The sequence below is a fragment of the Telmatherina bonti genome, assembly GCF_933228915.1.
Source record: "Telmatherina bonti genome assembly, chromosome: 19".
Classification (NCBI taxonomy): domain Eukaryota; kingdom Metazoa; phylum Chordata; class Actinopteri; order Atheriniformes; family Telmatherinidae; genus Telmatherina; species Telmatherina bonti.
In genome coordinates this window covers 12,419,831-12,437,656 of record NC_136617.1, presented here as the reverse complement: position 1 = coordinate 12,437,656, position 17,826 = coordinate 12,419,831, and the positions used below count along the sequence as shown (strand labels likewise).

The window sequence follows — 17,826 nt, the reverse complement described above, 5'->3', positions numbered from 1 at the left end:
TGTTTTTATATAACATGAGCTCTCCAAGGCAACATGCTACTCCTTAGAAACCAACAAGGCCGGCTCTGAAAATGAATTTCCATCTAAGATAACAAAATGGTTTTATTTTTTATTTTCCTTTCTTTTCTTAATGTTTTCTTGTCAGAAAAGGTCATCTGAACTGCAAATTGTTGTCAATTTACCAGTGATAGGAGCCTTTTTTAGTTATTATTAAACACATCTAGATGCAAAGATGTTTAGTTTTTTTATCTGGCCAATATTTCCATGATGTTTTAGTTAAAAATTCCCATTTAGAAGCCTCCATTTTAACTGTGACTCGGTGCTGGTAAAGCTCACCGGGTGCTTGAAATAAAAATTGGACACTTTTGGTTCTTACAGCCACAGTATAATGAATGATGGAAATCTTCAAAACAGGTGGAAAATGACGGCAAGTTGATCACGTCCACGTCGATGCTGTTTGAATCTGAAGCTGAGCTTTTACAAAGCAGGGTTGGTGATGCGGTCCAGAGTTATCAATGCGGAAAATAATTTTTTTTTTCAGTTTGTTTCCCAAAACATCAAATATTCTGATTCTTTTTTTGATGATTTTTTTAAATGTCTCTTGCTTAATTGGGGTTTAGAGAAAAGGGCCATTTCTTTCTCTTTAAAACGAAAACAAAAACATGAAACTATGTCATTTGGTTCTTTGTGTCTTTCCGCTGCTGGCATCAGAAAAATGTTCATGAACCGACAAAACTGAACATGAACTGACAAAAATTTCTTTGTGCTGTTTTAACCTCGCTGCTGGATACCAGCGTGTTGACCTTTAACAAAGCCTGTTAGTTTGTGCGTATTTTGAAATGTTTATGGTAGCACACCTATCCACACCCAATGTACAAAAATCTTCTTTGCTGTGGGCTGATAATATTCTGTTTATAGCAAGAGGCAAATAATAGAACAGATACTGGTGCCTCCAATATTCACAATAAAAGAATTAACCATCGGTTCAATAGAGGGCTTTGTCTCATCCTGCTTGTCCACTTTATTAAGGGTATCATATCAAAACATGCGCAGTAAAATGGAAGAAGCCTCTGTGATGTTGGCTGCTTATTTTTTTTATTTCACAATTTACCTCATTTTTAAATTCTTAGGTATGTTTCATGAAAAATCCCCTGAGAAGTCTATGTTTCAGCAACCACTACACAGAAGAACATGGGAATTAACAGACATTAAACAGGTGTAAACAGAAGAAAACCTGAAATATTGATAAACTAAACAGTAAAGTTTCATTAGATCAGTTCATTTGACAAGAAAATTGCTCAGTGACCAAATAAATGTTCAGCTCAACATGTTTATTTACAACCCATTTAAAAAAAAAAAAAAAAAAAAAGGTTTGGATGCTGAGCAGAAAACAAAGTATTGATTCCTAATAAAACATATCAGATTTCTTATAAGACTTAACGGAACAAGGCAACATTTTTCCAGGCCTAGTTGTGGAAAGCCTTTGCCTGCTGCAGTCGTGTTCTTCCTGCTTTCACTGAGAAAAGTAAAGTTTGACATGTTTTCCAGCTGTAACAGAACATCCACCTCGAGGCTGGGCGAGATGCACGTCTGAGCTGCTGTTCTGCTTAACTTAAAAACAATCTACAAATCTCTTTCCAGTTCCAACCAGTCTTACTCCCAGTTCAGTTCTGCTTGAAATAATAACAAAACAGCAATAACACAGTAATGATTAAATAAAAGATGAGCTCTTCCTAAGTTATGTTTCTATTAGTTGCAGTGTGTCTGTGACTAAAATATCACAGCAACCCTATAGAAAATATGGGTGTTTTGACTTTCGGTGGAAATGTCATGAGCTGTGATTGTGAAAGAACATGGAAGCCATCAACTGTCATAGTTCACGTACAAACAAACATGCTCCACCCATGTTTTGACACATTTTTGAAAACAAATCGTTGTGACAGGTGGTTGGTACCACCCAGGAGGCTCTGACAGAATTGAGCGTCATTTTCATAACTCAGGGGAAGCAGTTGACTTTTGTTGCAATGAAGTATCAGAAACCAAGAGTCAAGGAATAGTTTTTTGTTGTTTTTTTTGCCTTGTTACTATATACATAAATATACTGTGTATATACATATACATATACATATATATATGTGTATATATATATATATATATATATATGTATATATATATATATATATATATATATATATATATATATATATATATATATATACCCACCTTTCAGAAACTTTTCAGGAACTTTAAGGCCAAAGGCGAGCGTGTGAATGACTGAATTGCAAGAACTCAATTCTTTTTTAGATTGCAGGAATTTACCTAGGCTCAAGCTCTTGGCATGCAGTAAGGTTTGGGAATAAAAAGAGTTTATAAAATTCACGAAGAGGAAAAATGCCATCATGCTGCAGGGTTAAAACTTTTCTCACGTTGATTAAAAAACCTTTGAGACTTAAACTCGCCAAAAAGGAAAAGACCTCAAAGCCAATTCTTATAAAAAACAGTTTTATGTAAAAAAAAATTAAGTAGCCAACCTGTACTTAACATAAACATAAATTATTTGTTAACATAAGCCTAATCATGTAATCTAAACCAACAAAACATAATGTGCTGAGGCTCAAACTGTCTTTAAACCTGATCACTCACATTCTTTTTAAACCAGCCTTTAGAGATCTCTGCCAACAGCCCACAGTCTATGGATTGAACAAGAAGGAATGGCTGCAAGGTGGATATTCATTTATTTATTGAATAAATATTATTGCTCTTATGCCCATTTATTTTTCACTCTTTATTGTTTTACTGTATGTATTTGTTGATGTAAAACCAAAAAGTTTTGTCTATAATTAAAGGACGAAGCCTCTGCATCCAACTGGTTTACCTGTTTAATCTACTGGCTTCTTTGACTCAAACATATATTTTAAATGTGCAAGGTGTAATAATATCCAAAGGCCAATGGCTGAAAAAGTACCATATCTTTTATAAAAAAAAACAAACAAAAAAAAAAAACTGTTTCTATTGGTTCCTAATCTCTTTACTGAAATAACTCTTGTGATTTTAGTCTCTTAGAATGAGCTTGCTGCGAGTCCACATTTCAGTTTCTCCAAATGGACAAAAATTGTGAAGAGAAAACCTGCTTTAAAACTAGATTTGTTTGATCAGTACTACTCCACAGTTTTGGATTAATAACATCCTAAAAGGCAAATAAAAGAGGACAGTACATGTACACAATTTCAAAGTAGTAGTCGGTTCTTAACTCCCCATACTCTGAAGGCACTGAAACTAGCAGTCCACTGCTCTCTAAGCTTCAACATTTAATCTAATGAATATGTAGACGAAGTGAATCCATATTGCAATACAAAAATTGTCCACTGGGGGTCAGTGTCGCATAGAAAGGGTGAGCAGCTCCCGGGGAGGAAAGGAGTTGTTCCGGGGAGAAGAAGATGACGAAGAACGATGGCTACAGCTAATGATAGCTAGCTTTAATGATCGAAAAATGTCGTGCTCTTGTTCATTTTTCTGTTCATAATCTCGTGCCAAAACTTAAGAGAATCCCCCCCCCCCATAAACCTTGTAAAGCATCAGGCTAGACGTACGCTCCGACGTGTGTTGTTGGAGCGATTTAGTGAGTGATTTGTCGGAAAGCTGCGTGTGCGTGTGTAAGGGTGTGTGTGTGTGTATCCTGTCAGCTGTCAGTCAAACATCAGGTGGGTCTCTGCCTTTTATCCTTTCCCCATCCCTAGAAATAAGTTAATATCCACTTATTAACATAGTTGTTTATGTTTAGTAAGTTTATTTTATGGTGGAAAAAAGTTTACAAACTTATTAACCACTGCGGATCGTGACGACGTGTTAGTTTCCTAGTTTAAAGTTTTGTTATTACCTGAAGTTAGTCTGTTTTTTCTAAGACAATTAAATAGTTTAATTCTCTGTTGTTGTATAGTTCTCTTTTAACTTGTGTTAAAGCTTTGACATTAATTCTAATCCGTTTAGTGATCCCTAATATTTAAAACAGAAGATGGTTTTCAAAGACATTTAATTTTTTTAGGCTGACATGCTTTCTTTGCCTCAGTGTTACTGAATGCTATTGAGAATCAATAATACATATTTATGATGTTCTGATGGGGAATGAATCTGAATAAATCTACTGCTTTGTTGTAATAGTAAAATTGTGCAATATTTGTGATGTGAAACAAAGAAAGTAAAGCCCCTTGTCTCCTACCTGCACCCAGATCAAATATCTGTTTAAATGCTGCAATTTTGGAATTAATAATTTCAGATCAAACATATCAGACCAAAAATTCTAAAATGTGAATCTTCTCTGTCTCTTAGTCCAGAAAGGATTGTGGGAAACGGCAGTCATGGCAGCTCCTGTAAACATCCAGACTCCCAGTAAGACCTGGGAGCTGAGTCTATACGAACTACACAGGAGCCCTCAGGTAAGTCTGTGTGTGTTTTGTACGTTTTCTCTTCAAAGAATGTCCTGAAATTATGTTATTTTTTAAATACATTCTCTTAAAAGGACATTTTTTCTCACAATTTTTCTGCTGTTGTGTACTATGTTTTTTTCTCAGCCTTGCTGGGAGTTTATCCAATCTGATTGGTGTAAAATAACATATGTTTGAATAGAAAATATATGATTTGGTTGAAGTTTTAAATATATATATATATATATATATATATATATATATATATATATATATATATATATATATATATATATATATATACATAGGTTATTAATTAGGTCACTAAACCTGAAAATTCATCCTGTGGTATTATGAAATCATGGATGCAAAAAGTGAAAACATTAACTTGTTATCAGTATTCTGGGTTCAAATTTTCACTTTCCCTGATTTTTCATTGCTGTACATTATAGACTTCTTTAGTATTGTTGGAAATGACATAAACAAAATTTTTTCTGTCAAATTATTATTTGTTGCCCAGTGCTCAGTCAGTGCTGAAGAGCCTCTGATAAACTCAACATCAAAAGTGTTTGTTTTATATGACAGTAAACTAATACTAAATACTATGTTGCTAAATTTAATAATTCAAACAATTTAATAATTTAAAGTGAATAACAAACTTGAAATAACAAAATCAGCAACACAGCTGTTATCTGAATCTGCTTGAGAAAATTATAACAATACCTTTAATTTTAAATTAAGCTACAAAAAAGCTATACTAGCCAAGGTCGGGAACGAAGTGTTGTATATTATTTGTGTGTGTCTAGGAGGCCATCGTTGATGGAACAGAGGTGGCAGTGTCTCCACGCTCGCTTCACAGTGAACTGATGTGCCCCATCTGTTTGGACATGCTTAAGAACACAATGACCACCAAAGAGTGTTTGCACCGCTTCTGCTCAGACTGCATCGTCACGGCTTTGCGATCTGGGTGAGATAAACGCAGCAGTCCCTAATCATTTTAATCATTTAATTTAGGTAGACATTTAGGAACGTTACTGAAGATTTAGAAATGTGGCATCAAGGTTTCTACCAGTGGGGTCATTTTCATGTTGTCAACAGAATTTGTAGGACATTTGGTGAAAATCTTCTTGAATGACATCAATATTAAAAGTTTTGCATTGCATACTGTGAATAAAATGAGATTTGAGAATGATTTGTCCCTCCTCAGGAACAAGGAGTGTCCAACCTGCCGGAAGAAACTGGTCTCTAGGCGCTCGCTGCGTAGAGATTCCAACTTTGACGCCCTGATCTCTAAGATATATCCAAGTCGCGACGAGTACGAGGCCCACCAGCGCAGCGTCCTCGAGAGGCTTAACAGGCTGCACAATAAGGAAGCTCTGAGCTCCAGCATCGAGGAGGGGCTCCGGCAGCAGGCCCGCTACAGGTCTGAGAGGTGGGGGAGGAAAGACAAATGGCTGGCGGTTTATGACACACATCAAAAACATTACAACTAAGGCTATGTCCACATGAAGACACGTTTTGAAGCATCCGCTAAAGTTTTTATATCATTTTGAGACTCTATCCAAATGTAACCAGTAGGCCTGGGAAATTAATCGGATTTTAATCTCAATTACGATCTGGGTTTTCAACGATCATAAAAATAAAAGGATGCAATTATTTTTCTCTTTGCAGTTTCGTCTCCTGCTGTCTTCAGTTGCCAACCGAGCGTCACTGGCATTGCAGCGCTGTGCTGTAAACTCCTCCCACAGCCGCTTTGCTTTCATTCAGCCGCTGTTGCCAACTTGGCGACTTTCTCGCTAAATCTGGCGACTTTTTTTTGTTAAAATCGACTAGCGACAAATCTAGCAACTTTTACTAGAGTTATTGTAGACTTTTCTGGTGTTTTGGCGACTGACTTGAAGGCACATATTGTTCTGCAGTTACTGTAACAAACTACATAAAATAGTTCCTATATACGCGGTAAAAGTGGATTAAACAACTCGGAACTGTACATTAGATGGTTATAATGCACAATGAGTCTTGAACACCACGACGCGCAGCGTTGTTTAAAAATACTGGATAATTGTGTTGAATAATTGAGATCTCAATTTCAGGAAAAATAATGGTGATTATAATTTTTGTCATAGTCAAGCAGCCCTAGTAACCAGTATTTTGGAAACCAGAAAACACTCATTTTTTTAAAACTGGTTTGTGAGGTGAATACACCTGAATACATTACTGTTATTTTGTTTCCATGTTTACGATCTTTTCTGACACCAGTACCCCATCTCCCCCCTCCCCTGGATGTGCCGACCTTCTACAGGACTTTCTGCTCATACGCCATCTCTTCTTTTTCTGTTGTCCATGTATTTCTGTGGAAGTGTTACAGCGCCACTTACAGGCTTGGCATACATACTACAGCATGTTAAGCTGATTTGTGTGGACGCACACATTTCTTGAAATTTTTCGCTCTGTATGGAAAAAGCTTTTGAAAGAACATCAGTTTTGTCTCCATGTGGACGTAGCCTAACTGTGTGTAAAGCAGCCAAAATAGAGAAATCCCTGGTTGTTTAATATGTTTGATTTGTTTCATAATGTGAACATTTCTCTAATCTCATTGGGATAAATACGTTCTGTTAAATGTCAGTTTGTGTTTCAGGGGAACATCCTGCAATTGCAACATGTTTTTTGATCGCAGATGTGAATATTTTACTCCCCCCATCTTCTGCTCTCCTTCAAATATTTGAGGCGTCTTTGCAGCACTGAACATTAAGACTTTTTATACTGATGCAATCTTCCAACACGTGCTGCACAATAACTGATAACTGAGCACAATGACCAGTCACTATAAATTCTTCCCTGAGGGATCTCGTCCATCTGTGTTTACTGCGTCTTTGCAGGAACCACCGGGTGAAGAAGCCCACTCAAGAGAGCGACAACACCACCTTCAGCGGTGGGGAGGATAACGGTGACTCCCGCTCCCACCTGTCCCATGACTCGGCTCCCTCAAACACCCCTCACCCACGGGGTCAAACTCCCCCAGAGCCAGGGCCAAGTCGTAAGCGCCGGCGTGCTTCTGATGACGGTTCAGGTCCCGAGGCCGACAGCGAGAGCCCGACTCCTCCACTTAGACGCCATAAAGAGGGGCCGGCATCAGAGATCGAGCTGGTGTTTAGACCACACCCACAGCTGGTCCAGGCTCAGGACTACAACCAGACCAGGTGAGGCTGGTAATGCTTCCATTAAATAAAGAAAAAACATGTACATTTATGAATTTCCGAAGGTATTTTGTTTCTTGAAATGGAAGTTTATGCATAGTTAAAAGTATTTTCTGCTTTGAGTGGAGTGATGGCTGAGTGCCTTTCCTGTTACCCACAGTCTACATCCTCAGTACGATACATTCGTTGAGCGTCACCTTGTGCACCAAAAGGACTAATGATAAGTTTCTAATTCCAAACTCAGTTATCACAATAGTGGGAAACAGCTCACTGGTTGTATTTCTTTAAATGTTAAACCTATAAGGCGGTAAATGTGTTCACAATTAACCTCTGCTACTTCTAAGAGGTTAAAAAAAACTGATTGTGGTTGAAATCTATTGTATTTTAACATAAATGTTTTTATAATATAGAAAATGTCCCCAGGTACCCTCATTTTTCCACGTTTTCTTCAACTATCCAGATTTGTAAAGACAACCGCTAACGCCACAGTGGACCATCTGTCAAAATACCTGGCACTACGCATCGCTCTGGAAGACAGACGAGCTGACGGTGAGGCAGAGGAGAGAGGAAGAGAGGAGGCAAAAGGGGAGGAGAAAGGAGTAGAGGCGGGAGGTGAAACTGGAGGAGCGTCAAGAGGCGGAGAGGGGACGAGCCTGAGCAACATCAGCGAGAAACAATACACCATCTACATCACGACAAGGGGAGGACAGTTCTCTGTAAGCACATTAAGCTTTGTTTGGTATTCAACATTTATCATCATATTAAAGGTGGAGTATGTAAGATTTTCAATATTTTCAAAATGAATTAACTAATAAAATAATTACAATCATAATTAGAAAGTTTTTTGAACATGTAGGTTCCAGTCTGTTCATATTTGATGCGTTATTAAATTACAAGTTTAGTTAATGACAAATGACAAAAAGCACTTTTTTTTTACTGGTAGGCAAACACTTAAGAAGGGTCTTTGTCATCAATTAAACTTGTAATTTAATAACGCATCAAATATGGACAGACTGGAACCTACATGTTTAAAAAAAACTATCTAATTATGATTGTAGTTATTTTTTAGTTACTTTTTTTTTTTTTAAATATTGAAAATCTTACATACTCCACCTTTAAGGGGGAAAAAAAAAACCTTGGCACAAGTTTTGCACATGAACATTTCTCAATCTTAACATCTACTTAATATTCAGTTGGTCTTATAATAAGGTAGAATTTGGCAGGGCTGTGACAAAATCTCTCCATGAGTCTCTAATGAGTGATATTTGTCCATGATGTGAACGGCATGTGAAGGTAACATTCCTGAGAAATGACAACTACAGTGGCTGCATTATAGTGACGACAGGGCCGCATGGTGGCTGTGGGAGAATTGTTAGGTTAAACTAGAAGTGAATGTGACCTTTAATGGTTGTTTGGTTCTCTGTGTGGACTGCAGTGGACCGGCGACCTGTTCAGGGTGTACCCTTCATCTCGTCCGATGATTACTGGAAGCTGCGGCTTCCCTGCAATCCTTAACTGGACTAAGAAAATATCTACAGTCGTCACTAGACAGTTAAGGTTTATTTTTTCAGCTGATAGTCTAGAAGAGATGAGGGTAACCGCTTTGATAACGCTGATTGATTTGTTTACTCACATTGAAGCACAGAGTTCGGTGTTTTGCTGTCAGGTTGGTGTTTTTGGAAACTGAAACGATGAGAATTAGATTTACCTGATAACCCCTTGACCAGTTGTTTGTGAGTCCCAACATGGCCTCACCTTAAAGCAAGCTTTCTTATACAGCATTAGTCAAAGGTTTGGACACACTAATGTGGCTCAGATATCTGGTTAGGATACCTCCTGGACCCCCCGGAAGACCCAGGACACACTGGAGGGATTATATCTCTCTCCTGGCCTGGATTCCCCCCCCGCAGAGCGGGCAAAATGTGGCTTAGGATAGGGCTGCTGCCCCTGTGACCTGACACCAGATAAGCAGTGAAAAATTGATGGATGATGGAAATTTAGATGTTTTTAACTGAACTGGAAAACCAGTCGACTCATGCTCTGTTACAGCAACTATTACAACTTGTTTGTTCATTTACTTTTATTTTCTTACATTTGTTTCTTGCACAGTCAAAAAAGCCCATTTATTTAAACTGCATTTTTTATTTAAGATGTTAAATTGTTATTTAAGATGTTAAATTTTTATTTAAGATGTTAAGTTGTGCTCATATGTATTAAGACGCTTTCATTAAAGAAAATGCTGAATTTACAATAGTTACTCAAATAACTGGAGACTTTAAAAAGGAACAATAAATAAAAATTAGCAAAAATATAATTTAGTAATATAAGACACTGGTTTTTCATTTAATTGAGTTGAAGAAAAGAAAAAAAAAACAAACAAAACAAATTGGTCCTGGACAAGTTAGAGCACTTTTCTGTTGAACAGTGGGACAAAATACCTGTCAACAGGTGCAGAAGTCTGACAGAGAGGAACAGAAAACACCTGACTGGAGCAGAAACATGAAAGGATTGTTCAACTAAATATTAGTTTATGAGTAATGTAATGTGTGATAAATTATCTTCTTTGTTTGCTTTTTGAAACAAATATTTCTATTGAACGAGAATTAGAAAATAATGTAATGATTTTCATAAATTATTTTATTTATTATTACTTCAGTCAATTTCAGCTTATTTTACAGGCAGCTGATTTTTTTCCTACTTTAATAAAAGGTCATGAATTAATATGAGCACAACTCTCTCTCTCTCTCTCTATATATATATATATATATATATATATATATATATATATATAAATTTCTTTTTAAAGTTTATTCATCTACTAAATGGCTCTTACAAGTTTTTGTCTGTCATTATGAAACATTTTGTGCCATTTGCAACACAAAAATGCTCCATAGATTAAATGTACTTCCTTATCTCTTCCCTCCTTCACAGACACTCAATGGCTCTTTGACCCTGGAACTGGTCAATGAGAAATACTGGAAGGTCAGGAAGCCTTTAGAGCTCTACTATGCTCCCACCAAGGACCAGCAGCAGCCACAACCACCACAGCAGCAGCAGCAGGCCCAGCAGAAGTCCCCTCCCCCACAGAAGGAAGGATGAGGAAGAGCAATAGGCTTTTTTTCCCCCCCCTTTTCTTCAAGCCACCACATATATTAACACCTTATCTCCTCTCAGCTGCCACATTATTATTATTATTATTAAAAGCATAATTTTTGTTGATAAATTAGCATTAAGTTGAAATTATTTAAAGACAGTTTTTTTTACGTTAACCATCATCTGATGGGTAGTTTGTAAAGCATCTAGGTCAGTTTTGGCCTCACCAGATTATCATCTGTAGCTGCTGGACACAAAAAAAAGAAAAAAAAGTGGAGTTTGCTCTTTTTTATTTTTAGTGGAATATCTCTGTCACTCCTTAATATGAGAAAATGATTTGAGCATTAATTACAATCTTGTTTTTCTCTTCAAATTACTTATCATGCCTTTCTTTTTTTTCTTTTTACAGATGACCACCTTGACATAATAAATAAACCAATTTGTTTTAAGCTAAAAAGTTGTGGAAACCATTTCCACCAGTAAAAAGAATTTAACAGTAGTAACAATTTGAGGGGCAAACACTTGACAAGTTTCCTTAAGCGGTCTTTGACCTTGATCACACCTAACCTCTTGTGTATGAGTTCTGCCACTTTCTGGTTCTTAGCTCATTTATTTTTGGTTGATAAGTATCTGTATTGAATTTTATATTCAATTTTCCATTTTATGTTTTATTCTTAGTAAATGGTCCTTATGTCGTTATTTCTTCGTCAAAAGTGATGCTGAATATTGCAGCAAACTCCTCTGACCAGGTTTGAAACAGTTATCTATTATTTTTTTTCCTTTTTTAATGTTTAAAAACATCACATGCTTTTCCTGTAATATCGACGGAGAACCGATCAAACTAAGAGAAGACCCGAGTTTTTGCGCTTTATTTGCCAGAGAACATATTTATGAAATATTTAATTGCTTGTAAGACCATCTGACTTATCTAGATGGTCTTGAGATTGGACAGCTTGTCACTACATATTGTATGCATTTAAAATGGACAGATTTTCATTTTAGTTACAAGCTTAATATTGGTCCATAATAAAGTTTTATGCTATTAAATGCAAATTTCATTGTTAAAATTCATTCAAGTGATTCTTTTCTTTAGTAAAAAGATAATTCAAGACAGCATGCATTAGAAACGGCATGGCTGTGCACTTTATTTGGAGCTATATATTTTTAAGAGAAGTGTCGTTTTAATTTCCTGTTACACTTCTCATACAGATTATGTCCATGTCGTTTGCAGATTTTGCTTGTACAGATCCTTAATATGAATAGACATGGACAGGATATTAAACTTGCTTCTAACATGATTATTTTCTGACTTTACATAGTTGTAGATTAAATCTTTTTCTCCTTGAACAGGAACAAACCTGTTTTTCCATTCATTTTGTTACATACACGTTTTTCTCTGTAAAAGCCATAAAACCCAAAATAAGATTTAATCCAAGTTGAATGCTAAATGTGTTTTTTTTGCACTTTACATTTCTTGCAGCCAGTTTCCTACATTCATCTTATAATACAACTGCATTTGTCTTGTTACATCCATCTGTATCTTTCCCTTTTGTGAGCTGTGCAAAAATAAATTAAACAAATATTTTACAAGATGTCTAATTTATCTAATTTAAATTTATTTTTTGGTGTGACACATCCTCTCTCCTTTATAATCCCTTACATATAAAACAAAGGTAAATTCACAAACCTGTCAGGAATATTTCAATAATGAATGCAGGAGATGTACATTTTTGTGAATTGTGGCATTTTATTGAAACAAAGGGAAGCAGGGCAGTTTACTTCTTCTTGGACACACCAACGGTGCGACCACGACGGCCGGTAGTCTTGGTGTGCTGACCACGCACACGCAGACTGTAGGGGAGAAAGGAAAGGCGAAATGTTAAGACATGATTTAAACAAAGTTATGGCCATTTTAACTAAAGCAAAAGTGCCTTTTATAGTTTTTTTTCCAAATCAAACCACTAATTATACTGGATGTAATGAGTTTTTATTGGACAGTAACAGAACTTAAATGTCAGTAAGCAGGTGTTGTCTCTGCAAACGCTCCCATCCGTATTAAGCTGCTGTACCTGCATGCAGGTTGAAACTGAAAAAGATTCCACATCAGGTTCCTACAGAGCTGTCAAGATTAGTCATGATCACATCAACTAATAAAATAATCAACTTATTTAATAACCCACATAATCTTAATTTTTAAAGCTTGGTTTTTTTTCCCTCTCATAATTGATGGCTGTTCCTTGATGTACATGAGCAGTTGTGGCAACTGAGGTCAGCCGGGACGTCACTGGAAAACTGTTGCCAAAGCAACAGTATCGTAGCGAGCCAGAAACAAGAGTGCATGAGTTTGGGAGCATTTTATAAAAATTCAAGAATAGCAATATAACACAAAATTTGCAAAGTAGAACTTGCTTTCTATGACGGTACGAAGGCAAAGCACGAGCATCTTGAAAGGAAACAAGCTGTGGCTGATTTCATATCAGACTACCGCGGACACTGATCTTGGCGAGCTCTTTGGATAGTTAGCTGCCAATGCTGATGATAACACTCAGCTAAAACTTTTTGTGGGCAATTTATTTAGGTTTCAGGTGCCAAAATACTTGGACATGTAACTACGTTAGATGCCACAGACAAATGAGGTTAAGTTGGTTTTTCTTTAAGCTCAACAATGTGTTTTTCTTGTTTTACAAAAAGTTGCAAAGTTTAAAGTTGGTGAATGAGGCCATCATATTGTCTTTATTTTTATATAACATTTAAACAATAGATCAAACTACAATCAAATGAAGGTTATAGAAGTGCAACTGCATGCTGTGTTAATATAATTGGTCCACTAATCACCACAATAACTAGTGACTAGTCCATTATGAAAATAATCGTTTCAAGTCCTCGAAGAAGCGAGAACCCTTTCTCCGCACTTGAGGCCATGAGAACAAAATGACGTCATTTTGTTATTGTGGACACGGTTAGGACCATCTTGCGGCTTCTTCTTGATGCATCAGCTGAGAAGAACTTTATTCTCACAGGCTCCGAGAAGCATTGAGTAATTGTTCCGATATATGAGATGAGCACGTTTAACAAGGAAAGTGTGACCCTAAAAGTTGTTACAGTTGATGCAAAGTCGAACAGATAGCTTTAACAGCTAATGGAGGGGGTGAGAAAGTAAAAAAAAAAAAAAGCATACCACACGAGGCATTGCAAGCTTTAGACGACCCCATGCACATGACCCCAAACTACTACAGACCAAGTTTATCGCAGAGTATGAAGGGAAAAAAATGTATCAAATCAACAGGCAAGTAATTTGATATAAAAACCACAGAAACCAGCACGCTTCCATTAAGCCCAGTTCTTCCACAGCATCCAACATCGCACCAAACTGGCACACTCACATTCATGCGCCCACAGATGTTTCGGAAAAGCTTTGGAAGAAATGTTTGTGTGTATGGAAACCTCTCAGTGAACAATTCAAGTGTTTTCAGGAATAGGCTCTCTCTGCACCGCATGTCCTCTGTTACCCACAAACATCATCTCAGGTGCCTACAAACCTCTTCAGTTATATTAACTGTTTTAATTTTAATTTAATCTTGTTCTTATTTCTATGTTATGTAAGTATACTTGCTGCTATGCGTGTGTCTTACTGCTATGTGTGTGTGTTTATGGGACCTATAGTAATACTGTATTTATATTTTTAATGTACATGCTACTGCTACAATTTAAATAAATAAATAAAATTACTATTAAATTAAGTAAATCTTAATCTTAAATATGACACTGTCATCAAATTTTTTTAATCAAACTTCCATGGAGACATGTTTAACTAGGCTGTAAGCCAACGATATAGTAGAATCCCACACAGCCAGCGAATTGAAGCATTTTGGCTCAACTTTCAGGACTGAGTTCAGGAACTACAGATATAGAGGGCATCTTTGCCAGGTGTAGTCATTGGGGCCTCTTCAAAGGATCCATTTTGACACACACACGCAGCCAAATTGACTTTCCATATACAGAAACCACAGAAGTCATTTTTGGTGTCTTTGGCGGTGAATGTTTAGATCTGAAAGCCAGTCAATGAGTTAATACCAGCTCCTTTGTAACAATGGTTTTTCTGTGCAGTTAGAACTGCACTTTCTGGTAAACAAGAGGATCAAGCAGTGCAGAGCTGTGGTTGGTCATCCTCACAGGACAAATCCATCCAAACAGAGAATGTGACCAGATCTTACCCCCAGAAGTGCCTGAGACCACGATGAGCTCTGATCTTCTTCAGCCTCTCCAAATCTTCTCTCAGCTTGTTGTCCAGACCGTTGGCGAGGACCTGAAACAAGACAAAGGAAGGATTGATCGATGTTTATGTTACAAAAAGAAGCAACAACAATCCTGAGAGTAAACGAGCTAATCTTTCCCTTGCTGTGTTTTGGAAATGGTTCAACTTCTGATTAAACAAAGTTGACCACGTACCTGGCTGTACTTGCCATCCTTGACGTCCTTCTGCCTGTTCAGGAACCAGTCTGGGATTTTGTACTGGCGAGGATTCTGCATGATGGTCACTACCCGCTCAACCTGTAAAACACACACGAGGTTAAATAACATTAACGCTGCAACATGAAAATCCATTGACAGAAAATGTGTGATGGGGTGAATTAGGAAAAATACATTGCTAGTCAACAAACCACTTCATGTTTCCCTGCATTCTTTTTAGACACCTTCCACATGAAATGTGAAACACAGGTTTGGTCGGGGGTCAGGCTCTGATACGACTTAAATATTAAAATCAGGTCAGTCAGGAGCTAACAGACACCAGAGTCTTTCATTCTCACTGAACTTTATTTTGTTATAAAGTTCCATATTGAGGAACTTGATCCTTTTCGGCACCAGCATAGCTGTGACTCCCCATCACCAACAAGACTCTGCACCAGCTTTTGGTTTTCTTTGTTGCGTAAACTGCATCTTGAACTCCACCGTATTAACTGGCTGCTGAGTCTACCTCCTTGATATATACACATTACCAGTTTAAAGTTTGGACTTACCAATGGGTAAGCATGTCCAAACCTTTGACTGGTAGTGTTCATCTCAAGTAACAGTATAGATGATAGAAAGGCGATTAAAATAAAAACCAATCAACCTGGTGATGGTTAAAAAGCCGGTGTGCCGAGTTAAGGTCCTTGACAGCAACAATTCTGCAGGTTTTCAATGCACCCATGTTCAAACACACCTGACTCTTAATGAGCCGCTTTGCAAAGAACTGCATAGCCTGTTCGATCCAGTTAATTTCAGGCAGGAATACACTGAAAACCTGCAGAACAGCGACTTTGGACAGCCCACGTTATAAAGTAAGTGAACATTGAATGCGATGACATGCTTGTGAGAACCAAGATTCACAGCTGTCGTGCTACGATTAGGGCTGTACAGAAGAGACAGTTGGCTTCCATGGTTGCTTCCAACAAGTTAAATTGTTGGGACCAAACTCAGTCACAAAGTGTACTGAGCTTATCAAAAGCTTTTGTAATCAGCATTTCCAGACAGATTTTGAACTGTACTTGCTATTCAGTTTAGAAATGCTGCATTTGTGTATGCAGTGATCAACAGCATTGATGCACGCTACTGGCTAGATCAAAACATCTTACAGGAAGACTAACTCATTGACTTCAATACTAGTTTGGATTTCACATCCTTGAGCTATTCATTTTTTCCAGACAGGCAACTAAAAGCAAAATTAGACTTTTTAATATAAGTAGAAAAAGGATCCATTATGCCTTTAACCCACTGTCCAAGTATTTCTTCAATGTTAAATATTATCTGCTGTGACATCTATAACCCACCATCAAGGCATACATCTGTTACAAATAATCCTTATTCAACTGATTTTTTAACAGCCATCAACCTATAAAGCAAATTTGTCCTAATATTTTTCTCCTTTGTTACCTCCTCCTCTGTCAGCTCTCCAGCCCTCTTGTTGAGGTCAATGTCAGCCTTCCTCAGAACGACATGAGCATAACGTCTGCCAACACCCTGAAAGCAGACAGAGAGCAAGAATGTTAAAAATCTCACCTAGCATAAGGAAAGCATGCACATAAATGGATACCTTTTTTTTTTTTTTAATTCTCAGAATACTAAACAGCACTTTGATACTAAACCACTGTAATAAGCTGTTCATGAATGCAAGCTTACCTTGATGGCAGTGATGGCGAAGGCAATCTTCCTCCTACCATCAATATTCGTGTTAAGAACACGAAGAATGTGCTGGAACTTCTCAGGGATGACTAGAGACTGAAAATAACACAAAAGCACATTAGTATTGCAAGAGTCTTAAGAAGCGTTGCATATTTATGAAGACAACTACACAACAAAGTACATGCAGGACAATTTTACATAGAAACAAATCAACATGCTAAGATGGTGTTAATGGGGCACAGCAAAATGCTCAAATTATTGAACATTGTTTATTTAAATATCAAAATATGGAAGAAACACAAATCACCTCCCAACTTGAACATCCAACCTCAACACGGAGAGGCTAAAGCGAGTTAGCTTTTAAACTCAGCCGCCTAAACTTCTGTCTGGTAAAACACGCCAATGTAAACGTCGCTGCCCAGTCAAATCTCTCTATTAAGTCTAGAATAAATCTAAAAGAAGTTTCTTATGTTGATCTAACAATTTACAGTAGCTTGTCTCAGTCACCATAGCTTAGTGAGTGCTAATAGCAAGTTGCGCAAATACTTCGGTAGTATCCATAATATCTGAACGATTCAGTGTGACTCTATTCGGGCACACTGATTATGATTAATTATACACTTTAACCATCAAAACAAATGCAATTTAGGCTGGATGATTGCAGATTTAAAAACTATCCCATGTTGGTGGAAAAGAGACTCACCATCTTGGAAGTAGGTTCCGCGCAAAGAGGAAGACGAGGCGGTCTCGCGAGAGTTTGGGTGCGTTTCAGAAGGGAAGTTTGTCCTTCACCTTTAATATGTTCGGCTAAAACAACTAAAAGGGTTTTTTAAAAAAAACAAAACAAAACAAATATTTCGTTAAGTTGAATTAATAAAGTATTTTTAAGTATAACATTTTAATAGGGGCCTGTCCAAGCTTAGCTGTATACAATTATTCAATACAATCCTATC

At 37.1% G+C, this 17,826-nt stretch overlaps 2 protein-coding genes across 4 annotated transcripts; one reads left to right on the top strand and one right to left on the bottom strand.

Annotated features, from left to right (window-relative positions):
* The first annotated feature begins 3,436 nt into the window (after window positions 1-3,436).
* LOC306769609 (E3 ubiquitin-protein ligase RING2-A-like) lies at window positions 3,437-12,266 on the top strand. Of its 3 annotated transcripts, none has more exons than XM_079258280.1 (7): window positions 3,437-3,701; window positions 4,332-4,433; window positions 5,228-5,388; window positions 5,629-5,853; window positions 7,301-7,621; window positions 8,079-8,334; window positions 10,550-12,266. In XM_079258280.1, exons 2-7 carry the CDS (start codon window positions 4,356-4,358, stop codon window positions 10,715-10,717), a joined length of 1,209 nt encoding a protein of 402 aa, XP_079114406.1. In that variant the 5' UTR covers window positions 3,437-3,701; window positions 4,332-4,355; the 3' UTR covers window positions 10,718-12,266. The 3 variants fall into 3 exon arrangements, with proteins under 3 accessions (XP_079114406.1, XP_079114407.1, XP_079114405.1); XM_079258281.1 differs by having other exon boundaries at window positions 4,327-4,433; window positions 5,629-5,844; XM_079258279.1 differs by having other exon boundaries at window positions 4,327-4,433.
* A 168-nt stretch (window positions 12,267-12,434) lies between these two features.
* On the bottom strand, window positions 12,435-17,629 carry rps18 (ribosomal protein S18). The gene is made up of 6 exons (XM_079258932.1): window positions 17,577-17,629; window positions 16,871-16,969; window positions 16,625-16,711; window positions 15,161-15,262; window positions 14,926-15,017; window positions 12,435-12,562 (listed from the first exon to the last, which is right to left on the bottom strand). The coding sequence occupies exons 1-6, from the start codon at window positions 17,577-17,579 to the stop codon at window positions 12,487-12,489; spliced, it is 459 nt and encodes a 152-aa protein (XP_079115058.1). The 5' UTR covers window positions 17,580-17,629; the 3' UTR covers window positions 12,435-12,486.
* Window positions 17,630-17,826: the final 197 nt, after the last annotated feature.

Bases quoted from the DNA above. Each gene is read 5' to 3' on its own strand.
- LOC306769609 (XM_079258280.1), top strand. From the start codon at position 4,356: ATGGCAGCTCCTGTAAACATCCAGACTCCCAGTAAGACCTGGGAGCTG. The intron at 5,389-5,628 runs GTGAGATAAACG...GTCCCTCCTCAG, and splicing joins GTCACGGCTTTGCGATCTGG to GAACAAGGAGTGTCCAACCT. The intron at 5,854-7,300 runs GTGGGGGAGGAA...GCGTCTTTGCAG, and splicing joins GCCCGCTACAGGTCTGAGAG to GAACCACCGGGTGAAGAAGC.
- rps18 (XM_079258932.1), bottom strand. The intron at 16,712-16,870 runs GTAAGCTTGCAT...GTCTGCTTTCAG, and splicing joins TCGCCATCACTGCCATCAAG to GGTGTTGGCAGACGTTATGC. The intron at 15,018-15,160 runs GTACGTGGTCAA...GTCTTGTTTCAG, and splicing joins AGGATGGCAAGTACAGCCAG to GTCCTCGCCAACGGTCTGGA.